This window comes from Pyxicephalus adspersus, chromosome 6 (assembly GCF_032062135.1).
Source record: "Pyxicephalus adspersus chromosome 6, UCB_Pads_2.0, whole genome shotgun sequence".
In the NCBI taxonomy this organism is placed as follows: Eukaryota; Metazoa; Chordata; class Amphibia; order Anura; family Pyxicephalidae; genus Pyxicephalus; species Pyxicephalus adspersus.
The window spans coordinates 6,399,589-6,420,310 of NC_092863.1; the positions used below are offsets into that span (position 1 = coordinate 6,399,589).

At 39.9% G+C, this 20,722-nt stretch overlaps 1 protein-coding gene across 1 annotated transcript in view; it reads right to left on the reverse strand.

Annotated features, from left to right (window-relative positions):
- HELZ2 (helicase with zinc finger 2) overlaps positions 1 to 20,722 on the reverse strand; it is a 36,332-nt gene that overhangs the window by 11,168 nt on the left and 4,442 nt on the right. The window contains exons 3-15 of the mRNA XM_072414321.1: positions 20,171 to 20,322; positions 19,624 to 19,833; positions 15,470 to 16,424; positions 14,822 to 15,005; positions 13,585 to 13,701; positions 11,876 to 12,408; positions 10,069 to 10,698; positions 8,677 to 9,454; positions 7,311 to 7,386; positions 3,559 to 6,964; positions 1,791 to 1,876; positions 740 to 871; positions 12 to 176 (exon numbers count right to left, since the gene is read on the reverse strand). Coding sequence (XP_072270422.1) covers positions 12 to 176; positions 740 to 871; positions 1,791 to 1,876; positions 3,559 to 6,964; positions 7,311 to 7,386; positions 8,677 to 9,454; positions 10,069 to 10,698; positions 11,876 to 12,408; positions 13,585 to 13,701; positions 14,822 to 15,005; positions 15,470 to 16,416 — 7,054 coding nt within the window. The 5' untranslated portion in view covers positions 16,417 to 16,424; positions 19,624 to 19,833; positions 20,171 to 20,322. The remainder of the gene's footprint in view (positions 1 to 11; positions 177 to 739; positions 872 to 1,790; positions 1,877 to 3,558; positions 6,965 to 7,310; positions 7,387 to 8,676; positions 9,455 to 10,068; positions 10,699 to 11,875; positions 12,409 to 13,584; positions 13,702 to 14,821; positions 15,006 to 15,469; positions 16,425 to 19,623; positions 19,834 to 20,170; positions 20,323 to 20,722) is intronic.

The window sequence follows — 20,722 nt, forward strand, 5'->3', positions numbered from 1 at the left end:
TCATGTCTTACCACCTACAACATCCACCGACTTATTTGATGGACCGCAGTACATGAGGATGCGTCGGCCTGCCACCTCTTCTTCTTCCCCTTCATTATCCATGCCTGACTCTGTAAGTTGGTTTACATGATGAAACCAATAAGCTAGGTGAACACCGACTACGGTTTTACCAGTGCCTGAAAGGAGAAAATGGCCATTAGATGAGAAACAAGAATATTTAAAATCCTCATAGTACAAACTGGGGTTTTGTTGGCAGAACAGCCTTGTGTGACTATATTGTTTATTTATTAAATTATTTATTTTTTGTGTCAGCTTTGCTCTACTCTGCAGATTATTTATGAAAATAGCTCCAGGCAATAGACAAAGACCTGTCGCTAAACAAGTTACGGTCATGTCTCCAGCCTATGCCAAATCCTTAAATCAGTAAAAATTGTGCTTTGCTATTTGGACTTGAACGGGTGGCCTCTTATAGCTTTAATGGGAACTGCAAGTATGGTGTTCTGGGACATGTAGTTTTACTGGGATTAAAGAAAAGCAATTAGGCATCAATGCTGTGCCTTGTAATTTGCAGAGGCAGGAGAGAAACAAATGGTTTTGATGAGACCTATAGCTATCTATCTATTTGATGTGTGTACTTATGGTTTACTTACAATTTATATCAGAGAAGTAGACTCCTCAAGGAACATATTTTTTAGGCACAAACACTATCTATACATACATATTCTATGATACCGCTTACCTGGGGGTCCTTGAATGAGGGTGAAGGGCTGAGTCAAGGCTTTGCGCACAGCTTCTGTCTGACTTGTATTAAGTGGACGGGGGTTTTCAGGGATAGCAAATGACTTCTGAGGTATAAAATTTCTGTTAAAAACTGTGAGATAAAAAGGAGCAATTGTAAAAAGTAACATAAACACATTTTCACATTCATGTAGTCGTCAGATCAACTGGTAATAATAACATTATGTTGTAAGCGGAACCAGGAAAACAAAAACTGCTGTAATAGTGATAGATTATATTATATATGTAATTTTTAAAGTTTAACTAAAAAGCCATAACTCTTAATATTATTATCTATCCCAATCCCTGACTAAATGTAAGGGGTGCTCTAGTTGCTCCAAAAAAAACTGCTTAATGCTTATTGAATGCTTTGTTTAGGTGAGCTAAATGTGTCACTTTTTAGACCTAAGTTAGGATAAAACAAAGCTTTTATTAATAGCCCCATTCATTAATGTATAAAGATATATATACAAGCATAAAAATAGTTACAGTATATCTGTACTGACAACTATTATGTCTCAGAATTGTACTGTTTTCTTTACATGGATGTCCTTTAAGTGTCAGTCTATTTTTGTCAAGCCTTTGTATATAAAATCCCTCACAGTTACCTTCAACTTGTTCTGATACCTGTCCTAAACCTTGCACTAGGTTCTCTTGCACACCAAATACAATATTCCTGTGTTGTTTATGTTCACATACTTTTTCTTGTCCTTGTCCTTTAGTCTAGTTCAGGTGACCATCACATCTATATGAGTTTATTGCAAATTATATTTGAAAACCATTGGCAATAAGATGGATTTGATCCCTATAAGTGGCTATAACAGACCTCAAGTTTTTTTAGTGTGCCTGTAGAAATTAGTGTCTATTTAACCAAAGAGGCATTTGTTCGGTCAGGTACTAATGTTAAATGAGAATACCTGACTTTTTGCAATACATTCCAATATTTGAGGCTGATTTTAAGGTTTAAGAAACAATATACTTTTATATATACTATAAGTGCCCTGTTTACCAACCAATGTCTGGAACTTGCTTGCCGAGCGCAATACTCTTTGTGAGTTCTGATGCTTTATTCAGTCCTTTAATAGCTCTTTCCTTACGTCTAGGAAGAAAAAAAAGGGCAAGTAAAAAAAAATGGAAGGAGAGAAGGAACAAGACACAAAGATAGACAATGAATCAAAGATGAAATACAGTAATAAATCAAGTCCCTATGGTACTTCACAATTGGGATGATCATAAAACAGGATGTTTCAAGATTATCTTGGGTGCTAGGGCCTACCACTACTGATTTGGATTTTGTATGGAAGGAGCACAGATGCAGTGAAATGTCTGCCAAGAAATCAGTCAGCATCTATTTACTTAAAACATTTCTAACATGTAATCCCATAGATTACATGAGAAGATGTCTCATGTCTCAACTATGGCTTGACCATGGATATTTATATAGCTGCACCCACTATACAGTGGGGAAAACAATGGTGACCTGATACACAGCTTGTATTGTGTTCTTGGAAGATGTGTTATTCTAATGTATGCACCTACACCTACCTGTTTGTTCAGTTTTAGGCTTAGGTGTTAGTTGGTAATAATATACAGGTCGTTGCCAAGCCTGAACAATGTAACATAACAGAGGTAGGGAAATGCTGTGAAAACTCCAAGAGGCTCAGAGCTGTGAAAGAAAGGAGAAGGAGGAAAACACTAAGAAGGTGATTATTAATCAAGCCATTTAAAGCTGAAGTTTAAACGGCTGTATTTTACTTTTTTGTATCCCAATTGATCACTTTTTCATTTTTGTACATGTTTCCTGAAAACATTACAGCTTATTACTCCTCTAAGGAGCCCACAGCCCTGGTGCAAACAGTCGACTGCCTCTTGGTAAGAGTCTTGCAAATATTCTAATGCTTTGATGGGTAGATGGCAGTTTAGAGTGTTGGGTATAGGGCAGAATTTGAATACAGACTAACCATGGTAATGCCCACATGTGGTGTTGAGTATCTATGACTAAAAGAGCCAAAACCCAATAAATAAAAGTGGGCAGGTCAGGGAAAGAAAAACTAGGGAAGGAAGGGCTATATTAGGGGTGTCCTAACCATGGACTAACCATGGTAATGCCCACATGTGGTGTTGAGTATCAATGAGTAAAATAGCCAAAACCCAATAAATAAAAGGGGGCAGGTCAGGGAAAGTAAAACTAGGGAAGGAAGGGCTATATTAGTGGTGTCTGACTCAAGTTCCCAAGGATTACAAAGTTGAAATAAACAGCAATTCTCTGAATTTTGTAAAACCATGCTTTACTACAGTAACTTTTGCTAGCTGCAAATGCAAAACAATATGTGCTGATTCTGATCTTTGAAGACTGGAGTGGGACACTCCTAACCCAGATGATAATGGATGTCCTTCAGCCAAGGAATATGTTGAACTCTCCTTCTGTCTTTTAATACTACGTTTGCAGTGAAGTGAGAGTAAGAAATTAGAAAACAGGGGCCTGTTAACAGTACAAGACTAAAGGTAAGTCTGGAGTTTTGCTTAAACAAAGGTGCTTGCTTAGCAAAACCAGTAGGCTTCAACATGCAATAGAAAATTCATACCTGAATCTAAAAGGGTGAAACTGACCCTAAAGGGACCCATAGGGAGACTAGACATAATAAACCCATACAGATAATCAAAAGGCGAGTAAAGATATGATAGATATGAATTATAGTTGATACAATGAAAAAGATAAACAAAGACACAAGAAAACAAAAAGGCTGAAAAAAAGAAAAGATAAACAACAGAAATGCTTACATGTCCGGCAATAGCTTAGGTATGATCTCCAAGGTAAAGGGTTCTCCAGATCTCAAGGCTTCCTCAGGAACTTCGTTCATGTTACACTGGTGTATCAGAAAGTCAACATGACCATCTTCTTCTTTAGAGACAGAACTGGTGTATTTTGTTATGCCATGGGCCACCCATGTGTAGTTTTGCAAATTGGAAAGATTATGTGTCTTCTCTGCTGGCAGTCCTTCTAATCGTATGCACAGGTAGCAATTTTGGAAGTCCATTTCCAGATCACACTCCTTGATGAGTAAAGGGGTTAAGGTAAAGGTGCCTTTTAGACCCACCGCTTTCTTGGAACTTCCTTCTTGTCTCCATTTGACTGGTACGTCTCTCAGCAGTACAGCCGCCCCCTCTCTCACTGCAGCCTCTACTGCTTCCATGTCGCACAGTGGCAGCCACACCATTAGATACTCATTTATATTGCGATAGGTTTTAAGAGGTGCTCGGTTTGCAAAACTGGAAAAGCACTCGACAGGCCTAGATGTATGCTCCAGGCAGACTTGGATTCCTGGGGCCAGAGTGCAAAGCTGGGGACTTGGGCTTGGGAAACCACGTTCAATAACGGTGCAGAGTTGGATAGGAAGAGGTTCACCAGCCCGCAATTCAAGAGTTAATTCCATATAATGCCCACAGCTGCTGCGAGTCAAAATACTCTTTGTGTCAGATTTCTCTTTACCTTGCCTTAGGGATGCCATGGCTTCTTCTGCTTCTCCTTGACTTATTGCTTTCATTGCTTCATGCCAGGCAAATGAATTAAAAGATATTATGTCGGTTCTAGCTAGATTTCTCAAAGGTTCATCTTTGTGATTAATGTAGGAGTACACACGGCGTCTCCAGGACAAACGCAGACCATTTTCAGTAGGCTCTGGCTGCCTCTCTGGCTGAAGATGGCAGTATTCCAGTACCATTGGGCTGGGTATTGAGTCTCCATTTAATGGAAAGGACGCTTTAAAACTTCGATTCCTAGGATCAACTGTCATGACCACTGCCACTTTTTGCTCTACTACTTTGTGTAATGACAAAGCTAACTTCATTGCGTGTGCCCTCTTCTCGTAAGATGATTCGCGCTTAACCTTCCTGTCAAAGTCAAGGCACAGTAAGTCAATGTCGTTTGGAGAAATCATTAAGACTCTGTTTGAGTTATTTGTGAGAATCCCTTGGAGCAATCTTTGCACTACAATGTCTATGTATCGGCGCAGAGGTGACGAGGCCCACGTGTAGTCACAAAGTTGTAGGGAGTAATGACCGTTGGCATTAAGAGTGCAGGAACGAGTGAAAAATGAGCGACCAAGCTGACTTCTAAATTCTCTAACGGCATAGCTTAGTTGTGGATGCAGATCATCCGTGGAGAGAAGGTCTGTAATTTTGGAATGGCTAATAGTTGGATCCTGCAGCTGATTCCATACTGAGGATAACATAGTAAGTTTTTGCTCGGAGGATGGCTTTGGTAATTCAGTTTCCATCAACAGATGATGTGACAAATAGTTAGAAAAAGGTAAAAGGTGTTCAAATTTTTTTCTCATCTCATTAATTTTCTGAAAGTTTATAGAGTTTTGACATCGTACAGGGGTCAGATTCTTACATTGATCTTTGTTTGTTAAATACTCTGCGACCCAACTGTTGTACATGATCATGAGCTCCTCAATCATCCTCTGGGCATCCCGGGATCCTGGCAGGCAGTCTTCATCAGGCTGCTTGTAATTGGCTGCTTTCTCCAAGCGGAAGTTTCTGTGGACATTTGAGAAGTGTTCTGCAATGCAGAGACAACCCTCTATGGTGACAAATGTCTGTGGCCTATCTGTCAGTGGCCTATCACGTTCAGCTTCTAGAATGGAGTTGGCTTCATCGTAGGACAGCTGACGGTTAGAGCAGATTACAGAGCGGCAAAAGTGACCTTCCACCATTTGGTCAGTTTCTTTCTCCACTAGTACAAACAGGGAAATTGCCATCCGTTCACAATGTGGCTTTAAACTGCAAAGGTCAGAACACAATCTCTGTGGCAACATGTGGAATGGTTCATACTTAGGTGAATAAAAGGTGACGCCTCTCCTCTTTGCCTCTTTATCTAAGTCACTACCTTCTGGAATTACAGCTGCAAGGTCTGTGATGTGAACTCCAATCTCATAGTAATCACCTTTGTCCTGCACGGAGATGGCATCATCCAAATCTTTGGCACTGAAAGGATCTACAGTAAAGGTTAAAATTTCTCTGCAATCCTTTCTGTCTTTTGTTTGTATAGTTTCTGGTAACTTGTTGGCTTCAGATAAAGCTTCCTTGGGGTACATATTACTATTTTCAACTCCATATTCCAAATCTAGTAATTCTAGCCCCTTTTCAAAGGTTGATACACATGGAAAAACATTAGTTACGATGCCCAAAGGGTAGTAGAAACCCTCGCTCCATCGGATAACCTGTACCAAAAAAACTGAATTTTTTCTCATCTCCTGTGTCACCTTCTCATAGCGTAGAGTCCTAATACAACCGTTCTTATATTCACGGATTGGAATAAAGTTTGGCTTCTCTTTAAATTTTGGACAAAAAATTTTAGTGACAGTTCGGTCAACAGGAATCATGATGCTAGAATCATAAGTTTCCATCATGCAAACAAAACGTCGATTTTTTTCACTTGTAATAAGTACTCCGACTACTTTACCTGCATCTGGTTGGACATCTGGAAACAATTCAACAACAACCTGATCACCACCAAACCCTATACCACAGTTTTCTCGTCCATTAATAGCAATATGACGGGGTGACTGCTCATCAAGGGTCACGGCATAGCCGCGGTCGAAAGCTTCCTTGACTAGTACACACTTTTTGTAAATGTTGGGCTGCATCATCAAGTATTGTTCAAGTGTGTGTGAGGGAAAATATGTATATTTGACTACATCTTTTTTAGAAGTAACTGGTGGTCTCATTTCCAACATTCCTTCAGCAGACACAGTCACACATGCCTCATTTTTACTGTCCAACATCTCTTGAAGGATGGCATCTTCAGCATTAATGTCCACGTCAGTTGTCCAAGAGTCACTGTCTTCCTCATTATCATCTTCATCATCCTGTTGCCTCCAAGCTTGTAAGTCAGATGCCATCTGCTTTATCCCCTCAACACTGAGGTCTGGTGGGGAGGCACTGCCTGCCTCCACACACTCCCTTAGGTAGCTCCGCCAGATACGGCTACAAGCTCCAAAAGTACATAAGCCGACTACATCTCCAACTACTATGACTTGGGCACGGGCACGTGTTAGAATGGTGTTAAGAACTCGTGGATCACAGAAAAAGTCAAGGCTGAAAGTGGATGAGGTGGGAGGATGAGTAGGAAGGCTGTCAATTGATCGTACGGTGCTTAGAATGATTACAAGGAACTCATGTCCTGCAAAAAAAATTATAGAGGGTAAGATTGTAAAGTCAAAACATCAGGGCAATAATTACATGTAATGACCCTCATTTGTCTATTAAACTTTTCTTTTTCATCTTTGGGGTCTGTGGAGTCTAGAAATGACATATTTTAAAATACAGATTGCTCCTAAATGAATACATTTTGGAATTTTACATTTGTGTACTAGCAGTCTGGTTATTTATAAGCCCTGAAGGTACGTTTAACATGAAATGCTTACGTTAGGTAATAAAATCACCTTGGTGTTTGCAATATAATGTTTTCCATGCAGCATAAGGTTCCAGCTAAAATAATCACTAAAACTTTGGTACCAGGAACTCACCAAGAATGTTGTCATAGTTGGTCACAGTGATATCAAACAGTCGTACTTTGCGTAGCTCTTGACGAATGAGTTTTACCTGTAAAGGATGAGAGGTGTAACCATAAATTTTATATCCAGCGGCAAAATTCTTAAATAATGGTGTATATAAAGAAACAATTTTTTTTGGGTAGAATGGTAAGGGTTAGAACCCTTATCATTTTTTTGTTTGCTCTCTGTGTTTGTGCTGGGAAAATTCACCCACTGTGACCACTGTCACCAAAACAGAAAGAGAACAGGAATAGACATTTTACCAGAACAGGGGGTGAGGGTAAATCATTCAGAATGCCTCATACTGTGAGAGCTGTCTAATTGTTTTCAATTTGAGGAAATCTAGAAATGAAAGGAAATCTTGCCGGAAAGTAAATAAATTCCCTAATAGGTTCAGCCCTTTCTCATCTAGCCATAACAAAGAAAAACTTGGACAAAATATACATTTTAAATGATACATTTCAAAGAACCTGTTTTACCTGCAAACATTTTTTTAAGCTGCAAACAAATTTGTTTTAAGCTACAAAGCTCCATAAAACAGGTCAGAGAAGCAGATGACTCTATTTACTGTTAGGCCAAAGTTATAATGCAAATGTGATATTTGTAATGCTGGCAACAGCCCGTCAATGGTAGAATCACTAAGGCGGACACAGCAGGAATGTGAAACTCTCACTTGCTTGCATGTGGCAGTCCCTTGTTGCCTGAATGAGCAATGTATTGCTCTCTTTCTGGCGATATAATCTTTGCAGTATTTACAGCATTGAAGGAGCGATCCCTTGGTGCTAAACTTGGAGCAAAGAGATGACACATACAAAGCAAGTGAGTGTCCTCACCAAATGCTATAGAAGTGATTGGATCACTAGTGTGACATTGGACAGGGGTGTCTTCTATCTACACTTGGCCTTCTGACTGAACAGGTCATTACCCTACACTCTATTCCTACCAGCCTGTCCATTGTTAACATAAAGCTCTGTGGCACAGGAAATTTCAAGAGACAAATAGTGTTCTGGCAATAGTTGCTTTAATAAAGAGCTGTGTAAATTATTTTCAATTTTATCAGCTAAAGTTTAATGCAGACTTGTGTGTATATTACCCTAACCTAGGACCTGGAAAATGGTGTGGACAAAAATGGTGCCTGTACAAAGAATCATATGTAAACTAAAGTCAATTCAGGGAGGTTACAAAAGTAAATAATAAGAAATATGATCCCGTAGGAAAACGAAGGTTAGCATACCTAAAGGTCTGTGTTGTCAAATCATGAGCATGGAAGAAAAATTGCTGAAAAGATCAATCAATTCTTATTTATAGGGATTAGGAATATATTTCCAAATTTTTTTACCTGAGCTCCATGAGATACCACACAAATTTTGCTTCCTTTTACTTTTCCCCACTTCTCTGGCCATCGTTGGAGAACATCTTTGACAGTTTCCACCACCTGCTGTGCTTCTAACACATTCTGCCAGGAATTGCCTTCAGCAGCACAAAAACCATGCACATGGAATAGGGCCAGGGCCTGGCATCCTTGGGGAGGTTCCATTGGCTCAGATGCACAAGCCTCAATAGCATCTTCACGTCTAACGTAAAAGCAACGAGACACAAAGGAGATTATGGCAGGTACGGAGCGGTAGTTTTGGTGGAAGATGATGCGGCTGTTTTTGGCTGCTGGGCAGTCTGTACCCTGGTAATGACTGAAAAGCCGAGTTAGTAGTGTGTGTTCTTCTGTACTGGTTCGGTTGAAGAACCTTGGGGTCTCCTGCATGTGGTCACCAGCCACCACCACCCGTGTCCTGTGGTTCATTAATGATAATGGTATGAGAGCTTCACATTCCATCATTTGTGCTGCCTCATCCAGTAATATATGACTGAAATAACCTCTGGGTACATCTAGCTCCCTGGCCATGACGGCAGTTGTCACAATGATGCGGTGCTTGTCCAGAAGACTCTTGCGGGGCATTACAAAGCAGGACTTGTTATCACTGAGGGAACAGTACTGTAAAGTTATTGGGTTTGTCCTGTTGACAGGGCTTTTGGTATACTTCACTCGTAATGGAGTGGCTTCTGGGTGACCAGATACCACATACGGATGGAAATGTTCTTCAATGTATAGATCGGAAGCACTAGAATAAAAAAAGGAGTTTTTAGTTGTTTTAAAAAAACCAGGAGTAACACAGAAAAGTAGGAGAAGAATGCTCCCATACAGGTAGAGATTCCATGAGCAGAAAATGTCACAAAACAATGATCTAAAAGCTATAACTGTAGAGTAGTACTGGTTAACACATAGCCCAATGATCCAGCAACAGCAAGTATATTATAGTAACAGTAAATATAAAATATTGAATTTATAATATATATATATATATATATATATATATACTACTAATATAATAGTAGATCTATTGTAATATCACATTTAGGCAGCAGTAATTTATAGTTGCTCTACAAATCCACTGTCAAAGGTGCGCAGTGTATTAAAGGGAGCTCCATGTCCAGGTACCAGGCATGTTAAAACATGCCTGGTACCTGGACATGGAGCTCCCTTTAATACACTGCGCACCTTTGACAGTGGATTTTAGTACCTCAAGATGTCTACATTTAATAACAGTAACACTGATTCTCCTGCGCCCAAGTGTTAAAAATATATATTTGTTAAACAGATTTTGTATCAACATAAAACATCACAATTGTCTAATACAATGCATTATTTTATTATAGCGTTTCCTTCAGTCAGTACCTGTTGTTATGCGTGCAGATCAGCACCCTAGTCCCTGCTTGTTTAATCACTTGCAGGGCAGCTTTGGCCATGGTCGAAGTTTTTCCAGTACCGAAAGGGCCATAAATGACTAAGGGTGCCACAGGTTGTTTACCCGTCACCATTCCAGCTATGTAGGATATGGCCTTTTTTTGCTTGTTGTTGCCCCAGGGAATCTGTTCTGGAGAAGCCGGCACACTACATTTGCTTAGGTCAGGTAATAGTAATGTCACATCCAAAAGACGTTCTATTGCTTCATGATACATGCAGAACTGCAGTCGGTCAAGCTGGAATTGGATTTCCAATTTAGCAGAGGATTCATGTTGAAGAGACAAGTCACGACAGCATCGCTCTGGAAAGCGGAGCAAAACAGAGTTATCTAAATCACTGTTAGCCTCCATGTGAACTTCATAGACTCTGTTGCCCTGCAAAGGGCTGGAAGCCACCAGGGCAGTGGACACAGATCTCTGTAGCAAGTATCCCTCTTCTGTGTCTTTCGCCAGGCCCTTAGGAAGGGGCACATTTGCAAAAAGCTCCCCCTGAGGTGCACATTTCATCTCATTTGGTAGGATTAGCATCTTGTTCAAGGTCACATCGATCTTCATGTTTAACCTAAAGAATACAAGGACTATAGTCAACAGTAGGTTTTAAAGTGGAATTCCAGACAAACAGAAAAATAAACAGTTCTTTATTGTTATAGTGTGCTAAAGATTTTGTAATCGTGCAATCTTTTTTTGCGTTTACCTAAGATTTACACACTTCTGCCACAAACAGATAGATCACTCTGCAACCTCTTGGTTTTGTTTTCTGCTTTGTGTCTCTCTTAGGTTGCAGGTCAGAGGAAACACTAGAAACAACACTTCAGAGTCAGGAAAGAAAAATAAGTGTAAACTAAATTTTGTGAGTGCATGGGAGCTTTTGTCACATGAACAAGTATGAATAGCATATTTGCACATTATGACACTTGCACAGTGATATTCCCCAGAGTTGTGATCCCAACTCTCCCTTCCATTGCATCTCCAACCTGTTTTTCCATTGTTTTTTATTTCCCCAAGTTTTCAGCCTCCTTATTGGCTGGGCCAGGACAAAGCAACTCCTGCACATGAACAGAGAGTTGCTTCCTCCTAACAAATATTTCTTGAGTTAAAGATGGCGTGTACATTGATGCTCTCTGGTCATAAAAAAGTCTGCCTGTTTGGCACTTGTTTGGCAATTGTAAAATCTAAAGTTCCTCTTTGAAGCCAAAGCATCATTTTTGACAGGCATTAGAATTTTCGAAAGCCAACATTTCTCTAAGGAGAGAGGGTGGGCACAGTAAAAGATGGAAAACAAGCTTTTGGAAAGAACTCAAGTTTTTATATTACTTTATTGCACTCCTTTGCATTGGATTCGAATTATACCCCAGTGCAGTGGAAGCAAGCTCTACATGTCATCAGCAACTAGGCTGGGACACCTGAACTATCCTAAACCTTTTTTTTTATGATATAATATGTGAGTTCTAAAGACTTGAGTTGTTGTGCATTGGACTTGTGTTGATGGCATCATTTTGAGGTGCTTGTGAGATCATTCACAATTCTATGACAGGTGCATTTGATCTACTGTTGACCTCCTTCAGACATGTTCAAGTTGGTTTTGCAGGCCCACAAACTTGCATGTGAATGTATAAACCACCTGATATTGAAAACAGTCCAAAAACATTACAACCTAATTATAATGTTTAAACCACACTGGAACATGCAAGGCCATTTACATTTTAGGTGTGGTGTCTTTGTATATCATTTGACCTTACCTGGCTATCACTTCCTCTCTAGCAGCCTCCTCTTGAAGTAGCCTTATATGCATTACCTCCCGATAACTTTCCCCTGTCAGTGCCTGCCGTTCTGTAGTTCTCCCACCGTAACTTGGGTTCAGGGATGGAGGTTTGTACATGTCCAAAAGTTTTTCTTCTTCTTGTGTTCTCTCTTTGCAAGGAAAACAAAGTTGCTTGCCTGGGTTCCAGCGTTCAGAAGACTTTACTGGGCTGCCATGTTGTTCTGGAACCCCTTCCCAATGACTGTGATTTTCTCCCAGACCTCCAACCTGCACAAAGATCTTCTGCAACAAGACTGGGCGGATTCCGAAGTCCAAAGTCAACCACTTCTCAAAGACTCCAAATACAGAGAATTCAGCGTGCACTTCAATTTTGTAGCGATGTGTCCGGGAGCCTCTAACCTGGAAATAGCTGCCAGGGGCATAATGGCAGAAATCTGGCAATCCTTGTGCTATTAATGAGAAGGTAGCTCCAGGATCCATCTTCAGCAAAGCCACATGAAGGAGTGGCATCTATAGTAACATAAATCAACGGTTACTGGTAGAGCTTACAATCCATCCACTAAAGATAGTAAAGCTCGACAGAAGAAATTGAAATTAAATAAACAATTGGGCAGGGTTACAACCATTGTAAACTAAAAAAAACCTACCTGCCTTCTGTTGAATTCATACTGTGCTGTGCATGCCTTGCTGCCCTGAATGAATGCGAGCAAGAGTTATGTCATTCCGGCCTGCCTAATCAAGATGGCAGAAGACCCAGAAGAGGACTGGGAGAAGATATTGGTGCCAGAGATGGAGTGAGGAGTAATGAATTTAATTCCACTTTAATGCAGCCTGTTCAGTTATTATTGAAATATCAAAATCACTGAGAATATACCCCATCCTCTGACTGGTGTCTGGGCACTTCTTTAGTAAAGAAGGTTAATCTTTACTTGGAGAAAAGTAACATAACCTAGAATACTGTCTATTCATTCATTGGGCTATATACACAAGTGCAATAATTGTTGTTGGAAAGGATCTTTCATGGATTTAACGACTGCACGATGCATGAACGAGTGCTGTACATATAGCACTGTTCTGCTCTATGGGGAGGGGGAAAATGACTGAGCGGCACCTTGCTGCACTCTCTCACCCTTCACTTCTATTAGGATCGTTCATCGTCCGTGCATCTGCCATGACGGTTGTTCAGACAATAGATGACAAGCGCTGTACACACGTAAGAATATCGTCCGATATCGGCCCTGCACGTGTGTACCTAGCCTTAGACACCAGTGATATCACTGAGAAAGAAGCTTATCTATTTACCAGACACTGTTCTTTTTAGACATTAGTAAAAGGAAGGGCTGTAATGTGATATCACTCACATTACAGCCCTTCCTTTTACTAGTGTCTAAAGAGAACAGAAAAGTCACTTAGAATGCAACCTAGTATTTAACTTTTAAATGGTGACATCACTAGAATGGAACTTATCCTTTACCTAGAGACCAGTGACATCACTGAGAATGCAGGCTATCCATTCAATACTGGTAGACTGGTGACATCAGAATGAACGTAGCCTATCTTTTTGCTAGAGATAGATGATACTTCAAGAATGCAAATGAATTGGCTACTAAAGACAAAGCATAAAGCTTGCACTTCATTGTTTTTTTTTGTAAATAAAAATCATTTTATTTTCTTTGCATTTCTTACCTTGGAATTAACAGTAAAATTCCACACTGTTTTTACTGGCTTTTGCTTGAACTGAATTTTCAAAGGACTATGACACAGAACTTTAACACCTTCAATGCCTTCATCTTCTTCTGAAAGCTGTGGAGAAAAATGATATTTCTAAAAATTCAAATGATCTAAATTTCAGATAATTTACTGCAGCCTTTTATTTAGCTCTCATAAGAATTATAGGTGGGTCTGTAGTCTTTGTATCACATATTATTATTATTGTTATTAAATATTATTAAACAGGATTTATATAGCGCCAACATATTACGCAGCGCTGTACATTCAATAGGGACCCTGTTACCCTAATGATACACACAATGATCCAGAATGAGAATGCCCAGCCTGTACATACATGCAGGGGACCAAGGAGTTACACACTTCTACAGCTTCTAAATATTACAGGAATTAAGTTTTCCTTGGGGTGTTCTTTCTTTTGCCTTCAGGAAAAGAGTAATACTTAGCAAAGTAAATAAAGAGGAAATAAATCCTGCACTAATCCTGAATTAAAAAGTGTATATTTAAATGCTTTCATAAACCAAAAACATAAAATAAATAAATTGTGCTTTAGAATAACAACAGACATACAAAAGTTTTCTCCAAATAAATAGATTTTAAACATTTTGTTCACCTATCTGTCTTTTCTCCATATGATATGATATGATATGACTTTTGCTTGGTGTAAGTGCTCATTGGCTGATATGAATGAATAAATAAATAGCCACCTTCTTCAGCTTGTCAGTAACTTTATACTGTGCCAAGAACTCTGTTGTCTAAGGCTGTGAGCTGCATTTGTCAATACTCTTCATACTCTGTATATTTACACAATTTACTGTCTAATTGTCCGTGTCAACAAACACAACAGGTTCAGTTAGTATTTGGCTCATGCTGATTTATAATAAATGTAGTGCCAATGTTATGACATTACAAATTTATTAAGGTCTAATGCAAATGAGGTATGTTGTTATTATATTTCACCACCTTTCTGTTCTGGTGTGTTGAATTAACTTTCTTCATTTACAGTAAATAGGCTGCCAATACACCAAAACGGACAGAATAATGCCTGGTGTACCTATCTTGAAGTGAAGGTGTTCCTATTCACCCTGGTGTGGTCATGTCTTCAGTCACCTTGGAGTGCTACGTGTCTCCATCTACTTCCCATTGTAGTATTATGATGTCCCCATGAAAAGTCAGCTCCTTACATATTACTTACCACTCGGTTGTCAGTGCTATTGTGCTGGCATTCTTGCAGGAGTCGGTCCCGGTAGGACTGAAGACTTTCTTCCTCCACCACCTGCTTGTTCCTTTTACTGATTTTCACCCTTAGGATCCATTCCTGCAGTTCTTCTTGGCTGTGAGCCTTCTCACAACCCTCCCCGTAGATGCACTGTGAGGGGCTTATTTGAAAAATAGTCAAGATTAGAATTAATTATTTGCATATATAGAGCATGTTATATACACATTACAAAAAAGAAGGACAGACTACTGCAATATATGCAACAGGCCTGACTTAATAAAGCTCTCCAAGATGAAGAAGATAGACAATCATGGGAGAACCATGAGATCAGCGTGATGCAGAAAAGGAGAGTTTGTGGAACTCACCAATCTTTAGAGAAAAGGAAAAAAGGCTAAGTGACAATAGATAAAAAGATTGGAAAGAATTAACATAAAAGCCAGAAGTGGGGTAGTACAGAGTGTTAGAAATGTGGAAGGTCAGAGAAGTGAAGTACCTGGTATGATACTGTCATAAAATCATATCTAGTGAAATCTTGCACTTCCTGTGCATGTAATGACGGTTTTCAAGTACGTTGTTCACTGAGTACAAAAGAACCACAAATAACAACATGGAATTTGTACTTACTTTTCACAAATAAAGAATCTTTTCATACCATCTGGCGGGTCACGATAAATCCACGCTTGCAGTGAATCAGCTGCCAGCATGCGTCCGTGTTCCACTGAAGAACAGTGTGCTTCAAAACTTTCCTGAGTGCTGGCACTAACCAAGCAGAGACGGCAGTAAAAACCTATGTTCTCTCCAGCATCCTCCTGTATACTGCTCCGGTTCAGGTCATAATTTTGTTCCACCCTCCATACCGCAAGCTCGACCTCGCTATGTGCGTTGGGGCAGTGTCCATTTTCCTCCCTACACAGAAGACCCCTAGAGCTGTGGGCACACAATCGAATATGAGGTGCATAAGGCATGGGTCGGATGACATGACATTGCTTCCTGGCATGGTCGATAACAATGTGAGCAAGAAGAGGCACAGGGCGTGGGTGGGATTGACACAAATCAGTAAGAGTCACCTTCCTAGGACTATCATAGAAACATTGTTCACAGATATATTGAAAGCGTCCTCCAAACTCGTTCAAGATATCTTGCCAGCTACTGGGTTCCTTAAGACTGGCACCTGGAGATGGCTTGCCTTTTAGAAGAGAACGCAGATGGCTCCTCTCCAGATGATGGTCCTTCTCAAAAGACCAGACTTGAACTTCCTCATCAGTCCAAGCAAAACTGCATTTTTCGAAGTGTGTGATGCAGCCTTGGGTGGGTCGGTAGTGCCAGCAGATGGAATAACGTGCTGGTTTGGGGTATGCAGGGCGACACCTCACCTCATGCCATTTGTTGATCTTTTTAGCATCTTTTGGTCTTGAAAGAAGCAGGTTAGCGCTGCAGTTGTGATTGACGTTGTTACAGGTGTAGGTGATCACATGCAGCTTCCTGCTACACTTGTTACATGCCAGGCGAAGCTCCACTTTTGCTAGAAGTGGCGCTACATCCAGTGGCACCGGTGGTCCAAACTGTCCCATTGTTGACCCTTTAAAAACAGCATAAATAAACCATCAGAAATGTTGAGCCAGCTATCATGATATATACTAGATGATACAACTTCTACAAATCCACAAGTCTCCTGGCATGATGTCTTGTGATTTTTTAGTTTATAGTAGGAGTGTCAAACTTTGGCCCGCAGGCCAAATCTGGCCCAGCACATTCTTTTTTTGGCCCCCGAAAGAAATCTTAATATGAATTTCAGCTGGCCCGCCGCTACTGCAATCCGTAGTAACGGCGGGCTAGGTGCAATTCATATTAATTTGTTGTTCTATAGAGGCCAATACAGTGCCGCTACTACAATTCCCGGCATCACTCGTGTCTCTGGACCAGCGGCCTCTCTGCCTATGCGTGGCCCCACATTTTATAGAGGCAAGTGATGCCGGGAATTGTAGTAGCAGCTTCACTCGTGTCTACTGAACAGCAGTTTATGCGTGGACCCCGTGGAGTTTACACTGACAGATAAACTCAATAATCAGGAATTATCAGGATTATTATTATCAGGAATTATCATAGAGCTATTGCTATATTAACTGTTTTACTGTGCCAGAGAATGCAATGTGAATCCAAATAATGCAGCAATTCATTTACTTTCGCATTGCATTCTCTGGCAAAGTAAAACAATTAATCTCAATAAGAAGAAACAAGAACACATGAGAAGAGCATGCAGCAATATGCAGAGGATTGACCTAAATTCCAAATGGGAAGGAAAAACTTATTTTTTTTCAATACATTTCAAATTTGGTCTAAGTTTTTATTTTTGGCCGCCTGTGTATTTGAGTTTGACACCCCTGGTTTATAGCAGTATAATACAATGAGCTCTAGAATGCTGTACAATTCAGTTAAAAAACCAACACTGAGGTCTAAATATTTGTCTTCTTTCCCCAAAGTGACAATGGATGATCATCCTAATGCTTCTACAGTGCTGTAAATTATGTTGAAGCTAAAAATACTGCTTAATAATAATATTAATGCTTGTAAACTCAGGCCTTTAAAGTCATGTAATGAAAAAAAAATAATTATAATCTACAAATAAAGTGCCCGATTCTGACAAAGTAGTAGTCCTGGTACAATGGAGCTCAGATTAGAAAAAGAAGCAGCACAAGGAATCATTATTACACAGTATTTATATAGCGCAAACATATTACATAGTGCTTTACAAAGTCCATAGACATGTCACTCGCTAATGTCCCTACCATAGTCATATGTCATTAATACAGTCTAAGGTCAATTTTGGGAGGAAGCCAATTAAACCAACTTTGGGGAGAACCTGCAAATTCCATGCAGATAAATCCATAGCCAAGAACTAACCTGTGACCTGTGCTAACCTCTGGGCCACCATGCTGCCCTTGATGTTTGTTTTCTAGTGCTTCTGTTCTAAAGCTGCGTACACACGTCAAATTTTTCTCGCCCGATAATCGGCATCGGCCAGATATTGGGCGAGAATCTGGCGTGTGTACAGCACAGGTCGTTCATCGTCCGTGGATCTGTCCTGGCGGATCCACGGACGATGAACGATGAGCGATCCTAATGCAAGGGAAGGGGGAGAGCGCGCAGCCGGGTGCCGCTCCCTCGCTTTCCCCCTCCCTCTCCATAGAGCAGAATGGTGCTGTATGTACAGCACTCGTTCATGCATCTTGCGGTTCTTATCGTTGGAAAGGATCGTGAAAGATCATTTCCAACGACAAGAATTGCACGTGTGTATGCGGCTTAACAATCATGTAGATAGAATGAAAGAACAAAGTAATAGATAGATAAGCTTATCAGTGTGCTGTTTCTCCTTTTGCTGTCCAGTAACAGGCTGTGGGTAAGTAGCCAAGACCTATAAGACTTATAAATGTTACTTATAATTGTATTTGCTCCTTTCTCTGATTGAACCAGTCTTTTTATAATACGTGTACATCAGAGTGTTTAATGGCTATCCAGAAATTCTTTGTCAGAATTATAAAGCCTCCTAGGGGTGCTAATATTATTACACAGTGTTTATATAGCGCCAACATATTACACAGCACTGTACAAAGTCCATTGTCATGTGACTAGATGTCCCTCAGAGGAGCTCACAATCTAGTGTCCCTTCTATAGTCTCACGTAATTAAGTCTAAGGTCAATTTTGTTGGGAAAGCCGATTAACCTAATTGCATGTTTTGTAATGTAGGAGCAAACCGAGTACCCGGAGGTAACCCACACAAACACGGGGAGAACAAACAAACTCCATGAAGATAGCGTCCTGGCTAAGATTCGAACCTGGGACCCAACGCTGCAATGGCCAGAGTGCTAACCTGCAAGCACTGTACTATCATATTTGATTTATAAACATTACTAAGGCTATACACACAGGTGCAATAATTGTAGTTGGAAGGGATCTTTCACAATCCTTTCCAACGACAAATGACTGCACGATGCATGAACCAGTGCTATATGTTGGCGCTATATAAATCCTGTTTATTAATAATAATAATAATAATAATATACCTACAGCACTGTTCTGCTCTATGGAGAGGGGAGGGGGGAACAACGGCGCGGCATCCTGCTGCGCTCTCTCCCCTTCACTTCCATTATGATCGTTGGTCTTCCATCGTCCGTGGATCTGCCAGGACGATGGATAACGAGCGCTGTACACACGCCAAATTCTCATACGATATCTGCCCTGAGCTGATTATTGGATGAGAATCACGTGTGTACGTGTGTATGTAGCTTTATCTGCTGCATGGCTGAATAGATCTCGGGACCAGATCACAAACAAATCCCCAGGTAATCCAGCTTTTATACCTTGTATACATTTTCTCGCTGTATTTACTTTTCTCTTCGCATTTGCCCAGTGTTCAGCTTTAATATATCTTATGTTAAATATTAACAAAATACACAATTTGCAGAACTGGTTAAAAAACAAACTACAAACTTTTAACAGTAAGAAGGTGACAAATGTCTACCCTTTTCTTACAATTTTTAAAACAACTTGCAACTGCACATCTATAATGGATATGTGTAAGATATACTAATTTAGCTTGTAATAAATGCGTAATGTTCTTTTAAGAACAGAAAGAAAAAAAGGGAGATTTTTGGTGACTGGATGACATGCCTGGGACTGTCCCTAGGAAAAAAAGGGACAAAAGGATTATTGTTTTGTATCAGCAGAGAAAAATAGACTGGCCAAAAAAAATATTTTAAGAATCATAATGGTTTCTTACCAGGAAGACAGGAGGCTCTTGTCACCTGGTCAAGGTAACATCCAAAATCACTCCCAGCTTGGTTTATGTGTGTGTTTTCTGACCGGCTTCCTCATGTGAGTTTCTCTATCATACAGTTTCGTTTCTCTTTCTGGCTTCAGGGCTTTTCACAACAATGACGTCAAGCCAGCCCTTCCCCTCTCTTTCCAGTTGTCAGCCATTTAAGTGATGCTTTGTAAAGGCAAAGGGGGAAAGGTAGAAGAGCAAGATGTATGGAAGATGCAAATGAAAAAAAGACTGACTCCTTTGGTGATAAAAGATTATAAAAGGAATGCAAAACCTACACGATATTATTATTATTTAATAAGCAGGATTTATATAAAGCCAACATATTACGCAGCGTTGTACATTAAAAAGGGGTTGCAAATGACAGCCGAATACAGAAAGTGACACAGGAGGAGGAGAGGACCCTGCCCCGAAGAGCTTACAATCTAGGAGGTGGAGGAAGTAACACACAATAGGATTTAACTGTTTCCTAAAAGAAAGAAATCAAAATGGTTTAACATACCAATGTTGTTTTCTTTTGCATTCACCCTCCTAGGGTATTCACAGTGTATGCTGCATACAATGTATGTCCCTGGTGATAACTGTTGTCAACGGTTGTCGGTATATCAGTTGTCATGGTTTGATCACATGTGCAAAACTATGGCAACTGCAGACCTAAAGAAAGGAAAAGGTGAAGTCATCTTAAGCTGTAAATGAATAGGGGGTTTCAGCAGGCTGCACATTTAGCAGTTGTATGGTGCAATGAACTAAATTTAAGGAATTTAGGACATCGGTCAGGCCTTACATAAATTGTCTGCATATCTGGGAATGCGGCAACACTTGCCTGATGGGTGATTTTTATCTAACAATCCTATAATCTCTCTGTAGGATAACAAGTTAAATTGAATCCTAAGTATTATATTATATTAGTGCTATTATCAGTATACCTTAGTGTTATAATATAGTAGTTCTATTATTATTATTATTATTATTATTAATAATATTGTACTATATTATACTTTAGTGTTAATATTATATAAATATAATAGATAATTACATTTTACATACGTTATTA